The following is a 19103-nucleotide window of genomic DNA, read 5'->3' as shown; positions in this document are numbered from 1 at the left end:
GCTAGCTGAAAAGAGATCTCGGGAAACGAAGTGTGATATAGGCTTATTGTGAGCTGTAGAGATCCTGAAAAGTCCCGGGAATCGAATTCCCTCCCTTGACCACCAACCTCACTGATTGAAGAAAAATCGGATAAATCTTAGAGATGAACTTCCACGGGCTACGAAATGTGTTATTCCTTGCTAAACCCGCGTCCCAGCCATTCTCTTGCATGCCGTTCTTGCTGGCAACGATCCTCCTCCACAACGTGTTGCCCTCTTTTGCGAAACGCCACCACCATTTACCCAACAAAGCTTTGTTCCGCAGGCTGATGTTCCCAATCCCAAGGCCTCCTCTATCTTTTGGGGTGATAATCTTATCCCATGCTATCAAATGACAATGTTTGTCCCCGTCCGGCCCGTCCCATAAAAAGTCTCTCATTAACTTCTCCATTGACGCCGCCACCCCTCTAGGAAATTTGAAAAGCGACAAATAATACAACGGTATGGCGTTCATAACAGCCGAGATAAGTGTAAGTCTTCCCCCTCTCGACAGGAATGATTTCTTCCAACTCGCTAGCTTTTTTGACATCTTAAATAACACTGGTTCCCAAAAGGATGCCTTGATTGGATTACCTCCCAGCGGTACCCCCAGGTACTCTAAAGGCCAGCTCTCTAGCCCACATCCGAGCACTCTTGCCATCTCCTCTTCCGCTTCTTCCTCATAATTAATGCTCAACAAAGCACTTTTTTCTAAATTGATCTTTAACCCCGACATGTCGCAGAAAGAGCTCAAAATATCCTTCAAAAATCTTAGATGTGCTTCATTCTTCACAAAAAATATGGAATCGTCCGCGAACTGAATATGGGACACCTCAACCCTTCTCTCCTTTGATTTTACCACAAGGCCTCCCATTAATAATGATTGAATAACTTACATTGTGTAGGCAGCCCCTAATCCAAGTCCTCCATCTTTCTCCGAACCCCTTCTTCATGAGTACAAAGTCCAAAAATTGATGATCCACATTATCGTAAGCCTTCTCAAAGTCTGCCTTGAAGACCCAACCCCTCTTCTTCTTCAATCTGAATTCTTCTACCATTTCATTGGCTATAAGACTGCAATCGAGTATCTGTCGTCCTTCTATGAAAGCTCTTTGCGAATCCGCAGTCGTAGAACTCATTACCTTTTTGAGTCGCGACGCCAAAACTTTAGCCACAATCTTATACAGGCTTGTTACTAAACTTATAGGCCTAAAATCCTTTAAAAGCAATGAATCTTTCTCTTTCGGGATCAAACATATATATGTTTCATTTGTCACTCCGTTAATAATGCCTGTCTCAAAAAATTCCGCGAAAACCTTCACCAAATCCCCTTTAATAACATCCCAACACTCTTGATATACTTTTAACGTAAACCCATCCGGTCCCGGAGATTTTGATCCATCAAAATCAAACACCGGTTTTTTGATCTCAATCTCTGAAAAGGGAAGCTCAAGCTGTTCCAATTCGTCTCTATCAATAGGACTCCATTCCACGCCTTCTACGCCAAAGGTATGGCTACCAGATTTGGTAAAAAGCTTTCGGTAGTATTCAATCAAATGCGTCTTAATCTGCTCGCTGTCCGTACAAATACTCCCGTCATCCAGTTCCAATTTCTCAATCCTCGATCAACTCCTTCTTTGGCTAAGTAATGAATGAAAGAATCTGGTGTTGCTGTCTCCCTCCTTCAACCATTTAACGTTTGCTTTCTGATGGTCTTTTTGTGCGTTTCTGCATACTATCTCTTCTAACTCACTTCTAATGACCCTTCTCTCAAGCACCAAGTTTTCTGTCCACTGCCCCTCGCTTTCCTGGACGTCCAGCTCAAGGATTTTACTCTCCAGTTCCTTCCTTTTCTCTTCTAAGTTTCCGAACCTCTCTGAATTCCATTTTTTAACTTCTGATTTGACTGCCTTAAGCTTTTTCATGAATTTGTATCCCTCCCAACCCTGCAGATTAGCTTTCGTCCACCACTTAGAGAATTCATCTCTGAATTTTTTGTGATTCAGCCACATGTTTTCGAATCTAAACGGTGCAGGGCCCCAATCTCCTTGTGATAAATCTAATATCAAAGGGTTATGATCTGATGTGATCCTCGGTAGAATCAGCTGTCTACTAAACTTGAACATATCTTTCCATCCCCCTGAATATAGGAATCTGTCCAGCCTACAGCAAATGGGTGTTGCTCGCATATTGGACCATGTGAATTTGCCATTCAAAATCGGAGGATCACACAGCTCTAACTCAATGATTAATGAGTCAAAATTCTTCATGCTGCTGGTCAGGGTATTGCTGTTCAATTTTTCACCCAAAGATCTCACCACATTAAAATCCCCTCCTACGCACCAATTTGGACCACAAAGGGTCTTCAAACCAGCTAACTCATCCCAGAAATTTTGGCGATCCTTAGGCGAGCAAGGACCGTACACAGCCGAGAGCCACCACCTTTTCTATCTTTATTGACACCGTGAATTCGCCAATCAGATTATCCGTGATTGTCACCGATTTTGAGTCCCAGGCCACTAAGATTCCCCCAGATCTGCCATATGCTGGCAGCTCTAACCACTCTACAAATCTCGACTTGCACATGCTAGCTATGAATCTCCTGTCCACCTTATGCTGCTTTGTTTCCTGAAAGATCACTATTTCCGGCTTTTCTCGACGAAGAATCGTTCTAATCACATCTAGGGGTGATAAAAAACTGAACCAAATCCCAAGCTGATATCCAAACAAAACCAAACCACGGTTTGGTTTGGTTTGGTTTTTAGTCAATCACGGTTTGAATATGTTTTAAAACAAGAAAATATTGGTTTGCTTTAAAATGTAGATTAAAAAAATCCAAAACGAACCCATTTTATACATATAAAAGCTTGTATCATAGACTTTGTTAAGAACTCAAGTTACTATCTTATCTTAAATTACAAAAACATGATTCGTTGTAATCGATGTTGCTTCTTTTATAAAATATATTTATTTCTCTTTACTATTTTTTTAATAGATGTTTGTCGACATAGGTTACAACGGACGAATGTGGAGTTGAAGCAATAAAGTAAATCATGCTATATACATGTCATTGTCATACACTACATTGTCAAACACTTTTAATATCTATAAGTATATTGTTGTTTGTTTATTTATAAAAGGTATCTTAGAAAATTTAATTTGTATTAAAAAATAACCAAAATATTCCATTCAAAACAATCAAAGTTTAAAATAGATCATCCAAATTATAACTTTTCTCGATCCTATACGTAACAACCAGTTGTCAGTTGAAAAGGCATTAATTCTCTATCACACACCAACATTTTTTTTTTATTTAAGAAACGATAATATATTATATTAACATGAGAGGTGAGTACAAAAGGTGGAGATGTGGCCCGCAAACCCTGACACCAAAATCTAAACAAATTAACAGCATATAAAACTCTAGTTCATATATAAATCTGAAACCGAAAATAACTTAAAGTCCTTGTGCTTTCCGATCCAAACAGGGGCCGAAATTTTACCTTATCCCGGCACTCTTCCCGCGTCTCTTCCAAACTGTTAAAAATCCTCCTATTCCTTTCCAGCCACACTGCCCAACAAATACAATGAGCAACGAATGTCCAAAAAATTCTACCCCTCCTACCTAGATCACAAACAATATCCGTAGCAAATAAATCCTAGTCAATTTCGGAGTCACCCAAACCAAACCCAACTCCTCCAAAGCTTTGCACCAAAGATAGCTCGTAACAGGACTATGAATAAAAATGTGATCCTGAGTCTCCACCTCTTGCCGACATAACACGCACTAGTTCGGTCATAAAGAACATGTGGGCCACCTTCTTTGCAACATCTCACAAGTTGGTAAGTTCCCCAATACAGCTATCCACGAAAACATTTGTATTTGGGATGGGATCGGTGATTTCCAAATAACGTGATAAAGAGGAAAGTGGGTCGGGAAGAAAGACTCATAGAAGTATTTAACTGAGAAAATCCACGAAGATTCCAAAACCCATTTTCTAACATCTTCAGCTCCTTCAACCAAGCTGATCCCCTCTAAAGCTCCTAGCAAACCACTCAAAGCATTAACTTCCTCATCCCTCAAGTCTCTTCACAAATGTAAATCCCAAGAATGAAAAGAGGAAACGGATGGATGAGTCATCAAAGTGAACAAAATAGGAGATCGGTTTATTCTACGCTGTTGAAATCTGAAATAAAGAAAGAAAAGGATCCTAGAAAGCTGATTCCCCCTACCACGTCCTCAGTCCTCCCAAAACCTTATCTTGTTACCCGCTTTCACCACAACCCTCACTGACTGAAGAAAAGCCGGATAATTCCTAAAAACAATTCCAAGGGCTCCTAAAGGTGACATTCCTCGGTAAGCCTGCATCCCATCCATCCAACACTTGGAGCTTATTGAACATGAAAATGATCATATATTTTTCACACATAATTTGGATGGGATCTGACTGGAATAATTATATCTTTTTATATTGCAATAAAGGGTTTGTATATCAAGTTAAGTTCATTAGCTACCTACGGCCTACCTGTAAAAAGCAAACCCACGATAAGGAGAGGCCAACGCGTACGTGCTTCAGACGAGGCCCACTAACTGCAAGTTACAATAGATCAGAAACATGTAAGTGAGAATAAATTTAGATTTCAGCAAATAAAGAATTGAAATATCAGAAGCAATCCTAAATAATGTTAACATATTGCTGGACTTGAAGTTTAAAAAACGACCTATACATCAATTTTTTATTAAAACAAAGGGATTTTAAATAAGCAGGCACTTTACACTTATTGTTATAACCAAATTATTGAGTGTTTTTTTGTTCCAAGACCACGATGTTTCCTACTGTCTTCGTACCAAAAGAAAGTTGGCTACCAGCAAATTCACAACCAGCACCTCAAATATTAGATATTCCATCAAGAGGCAACCTTGAGTAGAAATAAACATGTATTTCCCAGGCAGCTTTCGATGATGTGTCAGTTCAACCTTGTATATTGTAAACCTAGAGACAATCTTTTCATCCCAAGGCACTGGAAGCATATCGGGAAGCAAATTTGGTAGTGACGTATACATAGTGCCCTAACAGATATGGAAGGCAAATGCATGCTACCAACCAAATATTTCCATGTCCATAGACAATATCATCATATTTGTTACCGATTCTTTAAAATCTAGCCCAGACTCGCACTTGGACCACAACCTCATCTTGACTTCATTCCTAGATAGCCTAGACCTAAAACCTGACAAGTTCACCCCAGCACTCAACATTATCAGAACTATTAGGACTTAGTAGGAGAATTCACGAAACTAAAAACTTTTTAACACTTTCGATAGATTAACTATAATCTCACAAACTATAGTTATGTACGGTTCTTTTGCAAATAAATTCAAATGAGTCACAAGAACTAGTTTTTGAAAATCTATAGAAGCATGTACCTTTTATAAATGGAATGCACAAGTGTTTCTGCAAGCCACCTTCAAGTTTCTTTGGCGTGACATGACTTTTTCCTCTTGGTTGCACCTAATATATGAATGATAAAAAAATCAGAGAGGTGCAAGATAGAACCAAGTTCAGAACAAAGATTCATACCTGTGCATCAGGATTCATTCCAAGAGCCAGCAATGCTCCTAAAGCTTCAGCAAAAGCATCCCTTACAGATTTCACCGGATCCTCAAGGATCTACAACAAATAGACTTTTATTGATTCCTATCTAAAGAAAGAATCAATTTTAACAAGATAAAAAAAGAGGGAACATGGTAACATCAGAACCTTTACACAAAGAGACAAACAGTTCTCAAGTTCTCCAAGTCCTATTCCCGGTCCTCCAATATTTGCAAATGCCTTGAGGCATCTTGCAGCAGCTATTCTGACACTAAAAGATTTATCTACAACTCCTATCCGTGTAATGGCACGAAAGGCCTCTGTATAAGCTGCAGAATTAGCATTCCCACCAGAACCTTCCAAAGCATTGCGAAGCATGTGCAAGGCCTCTTGTCTCACAAATTCCTAGAGCACCCAGCAGTTAGATAGGATATTCAAAGCTATTTAATGAAATTCATATCGAGAATAAAAAATAACACCTTTTTATTATCCTGTGACACATTTCAGTTGAAACAAATCGGAGAAGCATCACAAATAAAGTTTTCGATATCTACACACTGAAATTAATGCACTACTGGCCGATGGATCAATCAAACAAGACGCGTTGAAATTTGCACGCGAAAAGAGAAAAATAATTTTCTGACAAGTCATTTATAATCGAGTCTCCCCAACTGCGTGCAGGACCTGTCATGACTCATAAGGAAACATGGTAACTTAAATCAACATCATCTCAGTGCCCGAGTTTTCAATGTTTGCCATCCCGTCTAATGAAATAAAACATGGCTTCAAAGCAGAAATGTGGAGAATGAAAAGCCTTCATTGCAGAAATTCACATTTGAGGATTTGCAACCAGTTTGATGAGAAAATATGGCCAATGTAATCACGTACAATAAAGAAGCTAAGGTTGTGCGACGACTTTACTTAGTCAGGCCCAGATTCTACATGTACAATTCCGCAGCCTCAGATTTTAAACCGAAGGATTTTAGAACTTTTAAGTTTCAAAAATGTAATTGCATTGCGATTTAGTTTGCACGGTGTTAAAAAAGGTTAACATTGCGATTTAGTTTGCACGGTGTTAAAAAAGGTTAACATTACTCCAAGCTTTGTTTTGAATCATATCAAAAGAATTTGTGGGCCAACTGAACACAGAAAATTGAAATAATGTATGTTCTTAAATAATGTCAAAAGGAAGGAAAAACATTATTTCCTGTAAGATGTAGACAAAAAGGAAACATTTTTTTTATATGAAATGAGATCATATTATATATATATTGTAGAATATTTAGATTAAATTAAATCAAATCTTATCTTTTATATAGTATCAGTTTATTTGGTAACAAGATTTATTTATTTATAGATAGATATAGATTACATCTAAAATCTTGGGATTTGATTTGTATTGTAAATTATATAATATAGTAGCATCCAATGTAAAAAAGTAGTACTGAAATAAAAAAGAAAAGAATTCTCTCTTTTTTACATGGTATCAGAGCCTAAGGTTACAAAATGGCCAAATCCGATTCTTCCCCTTTGAAAGACAGTACTGATTCTGCCGATTCCACGGCCGGAAAAACCCTCACTCCCATCACAACCTTTTTGGGGAACGATCACTCATCCTCTTCAATTACAAGCCACAAACTAGATGGAAAAAATTATCTCCAGTGGGCACAATCAGTAAAAATTGTGATTTGTGGCAGGGGAAAATTGGGGTACATCACCGGTGAATTACCAACTCCCAAATCCACCGATTCTTCATACAAAACATGGTTGGTCGAGAATTCGATGGTTCTTGCTTGGCTCATAAATTCAATGGAGCCTCAAATTAGCCGACGATATCTCTGGTTCAAGACGGCCAAAGAAGTATGGGACGCAGCCCGACGTATGTATTCGGACTTTGGTAATGCTTCTCAGATCTTTGAGCTCCGTTCTAAACTCAAAGAAATGAAGCAGGATTCAAAGTCTGTCACTCAATACTTCTCGGATCTTCAAGACCTCTGGCAAGAACTCGACCTTTTCTTAGAGGAAGAGTCAATCTGTGTGGACTGCAGTGTCAAACAGAGAAAAAACATCGAGAAGGAAAGAGTATTTGATTTTCTTGCGGGGCTTAATCGCGACTTGGATGAAGTACGCGGTCGGGTGGTGGCCCGAGAGCCCTTTCCCTCGGCTGAAGATGCATTCGCTGAGGTTCGACGGGAAGAAACTCGCCGAAAAGTCATGCTTGTTGATGTTTCGGTTGTTACATCTATACCAGAAGGTTCTGCCCTTGTTTCACACAGGCCCACATCCTTTGGGAAGTATAATCCCGACCAAAAGTCAAGTAATCGTCCGCTGTGTGACCATTGTCATTATCCTGGACATACCAGGGATACATGTTGGGACCTCCATGGGAAACCTGCGAACTGGCAGCCTAAAAAGAAAAAGGACAGCAAGGTGTACAAGACCAAATTTGCCGATGGCAAATCAGATGCTACTTCTATGTCCTTGACTAAAGAGCAGATTGAACAACTTTGCAAACTGCTCAATCAATCTTCGGTCAATCCCAGTGTTAGCTCATGTTCAATTGCTCATTCTGGTAAAAATTTCTCTGTCCAAAAATCCTCATATTTCTCTCTGGATCCTTGGATCATTGATTCAGGGGCATCAGACCATATGACAGGTTGTTTAAATATCTTTTGTACCTATATTCCTTGCACACGTCCCACTACTGTTATACTGGCTGATGGTTCTAGGACAGGCGTTGCTGGAATTGGTAACATAAGATTATCCTCAACTTTGGTTCTGTTAGCAGCCTTCCATGTTCCTGCATTGAAATGCAATCTGATTTCAGTTAATAAATTGACTCGAGACAGTAACTGTGTTGCTAAATTCATGTCTTCTTCATGTCAATTTCAGGACCTACTATCGGGGAAGATGATTGGCAGTGCTAGGGTTCATGAAGCCTTTATTACTTCGAGAATGATCCAACAAAGAGTAGACAGAAGTTCGAGTCTAATAATGTGTCTTTTTCTGTGTCTAGGAGTCGAGAACTTATTTTGTGGCATCGTAGACTTGGTCATCCAAGTTTTTCTTATTTAAGACATCAATTTCCTTATTTGTTCAGTAATAAAGAGCTTGAGTCACTTGATTGTGAAATTTGCCAACTTGCAAAACAAACTCGCACCTCTTTTTCCCCAAAACCATATGTACCATCAACACCTTTTTCTTTAATCCATAGCGATGTATGGGGACCTTCCAAAGTCACCACCTCAGGTGGAAAAAGATGGTTTCTCACATTTATCGATGATCACACGAGAGTCACTTGGGTTTTTCTGCTTCAAGATAAATCTGAAACTGCTCGCACATTCAAAATTTTCCATAAAATGGTACAAACCCAATTTCAAGCCAAAATTCGAATACTAAGAACAGATAATGGGAAGGAATACTTTAATTCCAGTCTTGGTGAGTATTTATCACAGCATGGGATCATACACCAAAGCTCTTGTGTTGATACTCCACAACAAAATGGAGTGTCGGAAAGAAAGAATAGGCACTTGTTAGAAATTTCCCGGGCCCTTATGTTTACAATGAACATTCCAAAATATTTGTGGGGGGATGCTATCTTAACTTCCGCCTACTTAATAAATCGCCTACCTAGTCGCCCTCTAAAGTTCAACACTCCTTTGTCTGTTCTCAAGAAGCACTATACTCACGTGTTTAAACCCCATGATATTCCTCTAAAAACCTTTGGGTGTACAGCTTTTGTCCATCTCCATAACCAAGGTCAAAGCAAGCTTGATCCTAGGGCTGTCAAAACTGTTTTTGTTGGATATTCTCCAACACAAAAGGGTTATAGGTGTTATTGTCCTCAAACCAGAAAAATGTATGTCTCGTGTGATGTTACTTTCTTTGAAAATACTCCTTATTTCTCATCCGCTGCGATTCAGGGGGAAAACAAGAGTGAATCTGGCTTCTGGGATGTTTTGGATATACCTTTACCCACTGATTCTGTACATATCAGTCCACTGCCCAATTTCAACTCAACTAACTCTTCATCCAGCAGCCCTCCTCTCAGCCCTACCAGTTCGTCCAGCAGCGTACCCAGTTTGCCCAGCAGCCTTTCCAGCCCCTCTCCTAGTCACACAGAGCAAAGACATGTTCCTAGACAGCAAAAACTACAAGTCTACTCTCGCAAGAAAAAACCTCAGTTTGAAAAAGAAGTCATGGATCCCACTCACTGTCAAACAAATGACCCGGTAGTGGAACCTCCCAAAGAACCAGGTATATCCAATTCCATTCTTGATCTAGACTTGCCCATAGCTGTTAGAAAAGGTGTAAGGTCTTGTACCCAACACCCTATCTCCCAGTTTGTCTCCTACTCAAAACTGTCACCTCCATTTCGTGCTTTTACTTCAAATCTATCTAGTGTATCTATTCCCAGGTCTATTGAGGAGGCATTGATTGTTCCGGAGTGGAAAAATGCTGTTCTAGAAGAGATGGATGCCCTTAAGAAAAATAACACATGGGACTTGGTGAAATTACCACAGGGCAAGTGTGCAGTGGGCAGTAAATGGGTTTTCACTCTAAAATATAGGGCGGATGGCTCAGTGGAAAGGTATAAAGCCCGACTGGTGGCCAAAGGCTTTACACAAACCTTTGGGATTGACTATAATGAGACTTTTGCTCCTGTTGCCAAACTCAATACGGTTCGAATTCTTCTCTCTTTAGCAGTCAATCTTGATTGGCCTCTGCATCAATTCGATATTAAAAATGCATTCTTGAATGGTGAGTTGGAAGAGGAAGTCTATATGTGTCAACCTCCGGGGTTTACGGAGAATCTAGGAAGAGAAATTGTTTGTAAACTTAACAAATCTCTCTATGGTTTAAAGCAGTCTCCTAGAGCTTGGTTTGACAGGTTTTCAAAGGCTATCAAGAGATTTGGGTACAAACAGGGACAGGCTGATCACACACTGTTTATGAGACATTCTGAGAAAGGAAGGATCACTGTTATCATTGTGTATGTTGATGATATTATTATCACCGGAGATGATAGTGAAGAAATGAACAAAATCAAACAAATGATGGCAAAAGAGTTTGAAGTCAAAGATCTTGGAGCATTAAAGTATTTCTTAGGGATGGAGATAGCAAGAAGCAAGAATGGAATTTCCGTTTCTCAAAGGAAATACACCTTAGATCTTCTGGAAGAGACAGGCATGCTGGGAAGCAAACCAAGTAAGACCCCAATTGAACTTGGTAATAAAGAGAAGATGCTGGAAGGTGAGCCAGTTGACAAGGGAAAGTATCAACGCCTTGTGGGAAGACTTATTTATCTTTCACATACAAGGCCGGACATTGCATTTGGAGTCAGCTTAGTCAGCCAGTATATGCATGCTCCACGTCAAGGTCATCTCAATGCTGTGTATCGCATCTTGAGATATTTGAAACAAACACCTGGAAAAGGTTTATTCTTTACTAAAACCAGCGACAGGGGAATAAAAGGATTTACTGATGCAGATTGGGCCGGTTCGATCGATGATCGAAAATCGACAACTGGATATTGTACATTACTGTGGGGAAATTTGGTAACGTGGAGGAGCAAGAAACAATCTGTTGTGGCCAGGAGCAGCGCTGAAGCTGAATATAGGGCCATGTCACATGGAATATGTGAACTCATTTGGATAAAGAGGGTGATGGAAGAATTGAGAATCGGATTTGAAAGCCCCATGAAACTATACTGTGATAACAAATCTACCATTAGTATAGCTCATAATCCTGTCCATCATGACAGAACGAAGCATGTGGAAGTAGATCGTCATTTCATTAAAGAAAAATTGGATGGAGGCATAATCGACATCGAATATGTTCCCACTTCTCATCAACTAGCTGATCTACTAACTAAAGGCCTGACAGAAAATTCATTTGAATTTCTTATTCACAAGCTTGGACTCATCAACATCTATAGCCAAGCTTGAGGGGGAGTGTAGAATATTTAGATTAAATTAAATCAAATCTTATCTTTTATATAGTATCAGTTTATTTGGTAACAAGATTTATTTATTTATAGATAGATATAGATTACATCTAGAATCTTGGGATTTGATTTGTATTGTAAATTATATAATATAGTAGCATCCAATGTAAAAAAGTAGTACTGAAATAAAAAAGAAAAGAATTCTCTCTTTTTTACATATATATATATTATATAAAAAAAAGATCATGTGATAATTAAGAAAAGCGGATAAGAAATCCGCAGATGATAATTTTACAAGAATTATAAATAAATAAATAACACTGAAATACACAGAACTAAGGAATAAAACCCAGCACTGAGATAAGCAATCTCATACCGCCCAATGTAAGCAACGGTTCACTGCAGAGATTCACAGGGGAAGAGAAAGTGTAAAGAGGGAGCAACTTGTAAAAGAGAAAGCATGGTTTTACCCAAAAAAAATTCCAAATCTACATTGCACCATCTAAACTCTACATAAATGACATAGCTAGTCAGGTTTCAATCCTGAGTTTAATTATAGATAACAAGGTTCAATCACTGTGATATCCTTGAAAATAATTCTTGATCCACACAAATTATCCAACAAAAAATCCAATGTTGGTTATATACTATAAGACATAAAAAAAGCATTTTCACATGAAATTTCTTGCATCTATGGCAGATCGGAAGGTGACAGGCTAATGTTCAAAAGGCTTCAGTCTTCACCAAAAAAAATCCTTGACCACATTCAACTCAAAAAGAACTTCATTTTATTTATTATCTTGGAGGGGTGCACGGAGGGAGGAATTCTTTCACATTCACTAGCTTCAACGACCTTGTGTTGTAGAAAGCAAACAAAAAGAACTTGTATATGTCACATGAATAAGGGATACATGTATGTATCGAAAGCGACAGATTAAACAAATGACAGATTAAACAAAGCTATGCAGGTTTTGTTACCCTGTGTTTCCATAGCAACAGATATTGACTACAAATGACAGATAAAACAAAGCTATGCAGGTTTTGTTACCCTGTGTTCAGATATTGACTACTCAATGCCCCCCAAAATGTAATATAAGGCATAAAACAGCTACTTTCCACATTAGATAAAATGGATGATGTTATAGGAAAGAAAGTTAAAAACTACTTGATTAAAAAGGAATTCAAATACCTCACTAAATTTTAGAAGTTTTACAACAATATTAGTTGTTTCAAGCAATCCAGAAACAATTCGTCTTCCAAAGTAGCGATACAATTCTCCCAAGCATTGAGCAGCACCTACACCAGCATCCAGAAAATGACAATAATGAACAATCCCCCCAATGTTGCGATCAAAACATATTTGGCATGATAACAATGCCTATTCATAAAAATGTAGAGAGCATATCATTGACCATATGTGCCCCCAGCGGCCAGACTGCCATAAAATGGTTATTCTCAGGGTCGGGATGCTTTCAACATTTTTGCTGGATGATGTGGCAAAGTGAAACTATGAAAAAACCAGCGGAAGAACAAGCAATCCAGTGTGGTTATAAGATATTGCTTTTTTGGGGGAAATAATAGTTGCAGGCTGTTGGGTGCTAAACACTAGTTACCTCTGAATATCCTAAGAAAAGAAAAAACTAAAAAGGAGTTCAGAAAGCTAAGGCCGTAAACCCATGCATGCCCACAAGCCCATAACACAGTGCATTTATGATTTCAGTAGGGTCATATCAGTACATCAGAGTAAGGGTGAGTAGAAACCAAACCACAAGTTTGAATCGGTTTTAGAATTAACCAAAACAACAAAATTGGTTCGGTTCAAAGTTTAGATATAAAAAATCCAAACCTGTCAGATTTGATTATATATAAATAATTTAATTTTTATTTTATATATATAATCAGTATCATGTAATGGAGCTCATTTTTATAACTTTCGGGTCTTATGATAGTTTAAATTGACCCATATTGTGGGCCCTAAAAATTTATTCATAATGATGATTAAGGAAAAAATTAAACCTAAAAATAATTTAGGTTGTGTTTGGATTGATGGATTTGAAATCCATTGATTTAAATATATTTCATTCTTTAGATACCTTACACACATTCAAAATTATACTAATCACAATGTATTTCAAATCTTTAGAACATTGGAGTCATTTGAAATCCATTTTGGTTATACAATTATAGTGTAAGTAACTATGGTAGTGTTTGGGATTGGTTGTAGGGAGCACTTGATGAGGTTTTTCTTCAAAAAGTTTTCAAATTTTGTGAAGGAAAAACTCAAAAGTCCTTCCTAGAAGCAATCTCAAACACTACCTAAGAAGATGTATTTGAATTTCCTCTATTTAACTTACTTAAAAATGAAAATAAATTTGAAATCATTGATTTCAAATGCAACGTTAGAAAATTTATTCAAAAGGATAATTTATTAATAATAATATCATTGTCGTGCATTCGATTAGTAAATGCTTCAATGTTTAAATGTACATTGATATTTGCTAACTAATTAAGACATTAGTAAAATTTAAAATCCATTCAAACCAAGCCAAAACAAAAATACAAGTCTGGTTTTGTTTGGTTTTTAATGCTTGGTTTAATGTGCTATTTCGTAAGAGAGATTAAACTTGGTTTGGTTTGAGTTTCTATCAAAACCCACATAACCAGTATTTGCTCATCCCTACGTCAAAAGCATAACTTTTTAACTTAACAACATGATATAAAAAAAAATTTGAAAAACATGGCCTCATTGCAATAACACCATCTCTCAATATGTTCTAACTTGTCTACACTCTATAAAAAATCCTCACTATGAGTAAAAACAAAAGTTGGTGCTAACCAGAAACTTTTTGAGCCTCACTCTTCTTTCCATCGGAAAGAAATCCCTGCAGGCTGCTTGCTCTAGAGTATATTGAAATCCCATCACCCTTCGAGATTATCTTTGCCATTGCCACTGATGCCAAATGTCGCACTGGCCTACGAGCTCCAAGCACAAGTAAAGAATAAAGAGTGTCCTCACATTTCCTTTGCCAAAGCAGTATGGATTCCTGAAATGTTGGAATCTATGATCAGAAGTGCAAGAGAATCATAAACAATTTAACCCCTAGAACATGAGAAGTACTGGGAAATAATAGATGGAAATAAAAAAGACAACATTAAAAAGGATTTAAAAGGGTATTGATACAGATTACAGAATGCCTTGATCAACATAGACCAAACACCCAAAAAAATAATTTCTTTTTCAAAATAAAAACCCTTCTGGTATTTCAATCGTGAACGCAACCACCGGCCAAGATGTCATAAAAAAGAAACCTACAACTTGAGATTCTAGCAGTGTTCATAATATAACTCTATTGCACGCTGTATACATTTCATTTCATTTCATCGTTTAATATCAACAAGTTCCTAAGATTTATATCATTGAATTTGACGCTGAAACAGATGACGTTTTCTCTTCACCAACTCAAAAACGACACAAACGCCAAGGCAAGAACCATAATAAAGCTTAGATTTTTTTATTAAAGAAGAGGAATTTTAGGAGGATTAGATACCGAAATTTCTCAAAACGCGGGAAGAGAAGTAGACAAAACCACATTGAGCACAAAACTTAAATAAGCCAAGTGGTGATAAAAAATAACCTTGGGCTCCTCTTCAATGGCCGATATTAGATCAGATAAAAGATCAAAACAGAGAAGTGGGTCCGGAAGCTTGTGCACCGCAGAAGCCACGATTGATTCGAGCTGCGCCACCAGCACTCCGAATCTTGACAAAGGCACGTTCTCTCTCACGAAATTTTTCGCCATAGCCTGGCTCGTGTGCGAGACAGAGGAAGCAAACAGAAATGCGTTTGAATTCTGGGAATTGCACTGCTCGGCTATACTGCCATTTTTGTCATCGATGTCCTGTTGGGATTCTGGGATCTGAGCGAGCTTATAAGCTCAACAAAGTGTTTTTGAGAGTTATGGTCATACAGCCAGGCATATTTATGTTTAGTATTTGCAAACATTGCCTTGATTTCGAGGGGAAATTGGGGAAATGGGACTCGATTCTAATCAGTTTACTTGTTATATATATACATATATATATATATAATTGATTTGATTGTAATTTAATTTTTTTACACTAATCTCTCTATCATATAAATAGATGTGTTTAGTCCATATATTAAACAATCATCTTCTCCTATTATATTCTCTCTTGTCTTTTATTCTTTCATCTTTCTCTATTAAATTTATAACACGTTATCAGCACGAGTGCTCTAGCTTCAAGGTAGAACTCATAAATAATTTTCATTCGTAATCTTTGTGTGGATGCTCTCGATAAAGCACAATATGTAACTTTCATATTGATGCTCTCGAAATAGCACAAATATTATTATTATTATTATTTTTTGCCAATAGTTTCAATGATCCGGTAGTAGCACAATATTAAAAGTTAATATTGATGCTCTCAAAGTATCTCATATTTTATGTTCATATTATGCTCCTGAATAAGCATTAATTTTAATTTTATGTTGATGTTCTTGAAGTAACACAACATATTTTTATTGAAAATCTCGATAGATCTATGGATACAACATAAATATATAAGATTTTCAATATTCCTGAAGAATATTATCCAAAATCTTAAGTTTATCAATATTTCCGAAGAATATTGACTTTTATACACTTTTATGTTTGTGTCTTATATTGGGATATTATATTTTTTTTATGCATTTATTTTTACTCGATATTAATTGATATTTGTTTATGTGAAGATTTATCATTCTTAGGAAAGTTAATAAATATGATTCCATAATTGTGATTAGATGCTTGTTAACATAATTATATATATATATTGCACGCATATATAATTATTTGTTAACTAATTTTATAACATTGTTCAATAAATTAGTAAATAACATAATTATTTATTTTGTACATTTTTCTACACGTATATATTCAATCTGTTATATATATATTTTATTATTATCCTTAAATTCGTTTGTTTTTTTTTTTTAACAATCGCAATGGCAAACATTACAAAACTTGAATTTGAAGCTCTTGACATTAGTGAAAAAAACTATTTGTCATGGATTTTGGATGCTGAGGTTCATCTTGTTTCTAAGGATCTTGGAAACACAATAAAAGAAGAAAATAATGAATCCCCGCAGGATCTTGCAAAATCTCTTATTTTTTCTTTGCCACCATCTCGATGATGGATTGAAAGCCGAGTATCTCACTGTGAAGAACCCACAAGAACTTTGGAAAAATCTTAAAGAAAGGTTTGACCATCAGAGGAGTGTAGTTCTCCCAAGAGCTCGTTATGAGTGGATCCATTTTCGCCTACAAGATTTCAAATCTGTAAGCGATTATAACTCCGCATTATTCAAGATTTGTTCAAAGCTCAAACTTTGTGGAGAAAATATTTATGATCAAGATCTACTTGAAAAAACTTTCTCCACCTTTCATGCTTCAAATGTGCTCCTGCAGCAGCAATATCGTGAGCGTGGATTTAAAAAGTACTCTGAGCTTATTTTCTGTCTACTAGTTGCTGAACAGAACAATTAATTACTATTGAAAAATCATCAATTACGCCCAACTGGCTCTACACCATTTCCTAAAGCAAATGAAATATCATTCCCTGAAGTGAATGTCAACTCAACTCAAAATCCCCATATTAGAAGAGGACGTGGGCGTGGTCATGGGCGTGGGCGTGGTCATGGTCAAAACAAAAATTACCAGCAACATGATGAAAAAAGACAGAAAACAAACCACCAGCAGTGGAAACAGAATAATGAAGAAGAAAAAGGGAGAAACATGAAAGAGTATGAAGATAAGTGTTTCAAATGCGGAACGGAAGGGCATTGGTCTCGTACCTGCCGTACTCCAAAGCATCTTGTGGATCTCTACCAAAATTCGATCAAAGGAAAGGGAAAAATAGAGACAAATTTTGCTGATGATGATGGCCCTGTTGATATAACTCACTTGGATGTCTCTGATTTCTTTGCACAACCAGACGAGAATATTGATCATTTGATTGGGGGTGGTGTGCTAGAAAATATAGAGTGATCAAGTTCTGCCTTTAATGCTTTCGTGTCCCTAATATTAGTGCTTTTGGATATCTATGTTTTTTTTCTATAATAGTCAGATTTATTTTTTTGGTTTTAGTTTTATTCAGTACAATTTTATTTTCAGTTGTAATGGTGGTTAATGTTTTGAGAACTTTATTTAATATAATTTCCTTCTTATGAATATTGAAGTTGTAACTTAATCTATTATACATTTCTTTTAGATTTGGGAGAATACCAAGACATATGTCTAGCCGATAGTGGTACAACTCACACCATCCTTCAAAGTAAAAGGTATTTTTTGGAAATAACATTAGCTGAAAATAATTTTATAACAATATCGGGTGCATCAAAAATTATTGAAGGTCATGGAAAGGCAAAAATCATTCTGCCAAATGAGACAATTCTATATATTGAAAATGCACTCTACGCTAGCAAATCCAGTAGAAATTTGCTTAGCTTTAAAGATATCCGCAGAAATGGATATCATATTGAAACATTGAATGTAAACAAGGTTGAATACCTTTGTATTACATCTATGATATGTGGTAAAAAACATATAAAAGAAAAATTATGTGCACTCTCTTCTGGGATGTATTGCACAATAATAAAGGCAATTGAGGCAAATACAGTCACAAACAAGAAGTTTGTTGACAAGAAAACTTTCATATTATGGCACGACCGACTTGGTCACCCTGGGAGTTCAATGATGCGAAGAATAATAGATAATTCGCGTGGACATCCCTTAAAGAATCAAAAGGTTCTCCTAAATGGCGACTTTTCATGTGTGGCTTGTTCACAAGGTAAACTAATTATAAGGCCTTCTCCAACAAAGATTGATGTTGAAATTCCAACATTCTTGGAAAGAATTCATGGGGATATTTGTGGGCCTATACACACATCATGTGGTCCATTTCGATACTTTATGGTATTGATTGATGCATCAACTAGGTGGTCACATGTTAGTTTGCTTGCAACTCGAAATATAGCTTTTGCAAAGCTACTTGGGCAAATGATTAAACTACGAGCTCAATTCCCTGACCACTCAATTAAGGATATTCACCTTGATAATGCTGCTGAATTTAAATCACAAGCATTTGATGACTTTTGTATGTCAATAGGGACTTCGGTCGAGCATTCAGTAGCCCATGTCCATACACAAAATGGTCTTGCAGAATCCTTTATTAAGCGACTGCAATTAATTGCAAGACCGCTACTCATGAAAACAAAACTGTCATCTTCAGCCTGGGGTCATGCTATCATACACGCTGCATCGTTAATTCGTGTAAGACCAACTAATTATCACCAATATTCACCATTGCAACTTGCATATGGTCAAGAACCTGAAGTTTCTTACATTAGAGTATTTGGTTGTGCGGTACAAGTACCTATCCCACCTACACAACGAACCAAAATGGGTCCCCAATGTAGACTTGAAATTTATGTGGGGTATGAGTCACCGTCTATCATTAGATATTTGGAACCCTTAACAGGCGAC

General features: G+C 37.1%; 1 protein-coding gene across 3 annotated transcripts in view; it reads right to left on the bottom strand.

The window, feature by feature from the left end:
* LOC140890920 (protein SWEETIE) overlaps positions 1-15582 on the bottom strand; it is a 46846-nt gene extending 31264 nt beyond the window's left edge. For all 3 annotated transcript variants that reach the window (XM_073299084.1, XM_073299086.1, XM_073299087.1), the window contains exons 1-7: positions 15195-15582; positions 14396-14603; positions 12749-12855; positions 5781-6017; positions 5601-5690; positions 5447-5531; positions 4545-4609 (exon numbers count right to left, since the gene is read on the bottom strand). In XM_073299084.1, the coding sequence (XP_073155185.1) occupies positions 4545-4609; positions 5447-5531; positions 5601-5690; positions 5781-6017; positions 12749-12855; positions 14396-14603; positions 15195-15359 (957 nt within the window). In that variant the 5' untranslated portion in view covers positions 15360-15582. The remainder of the gene's footprint in view (positions 1-4544; positions 4610-5446; positions 5532-5600; positions 5691-5780; positions 6018-12748; positions 12856-14395; positions 14604-15194) is intronic.
* Between the last annotated feature and the right edge of the window lie 3521 nt (positions 15583-19103).

Source organism: Henckelia pumila, chromosome 3 (assembly GCF_033568475.1).
Source record: "Henckelia pumila isolate YLH828 chromosome 3, ASM3356847v2, whole genome shotgun sequence".
Lineage (NCBI taxonomy): Eukaryota > Viridiplantae > Streptophyta > Magnoliopsida > Lamiales > Gesneriaceae > Henckelia > Henckelia pumila.
This window is presented reverse-complemented; position numbering and strand designations above follow the sequence as displayed.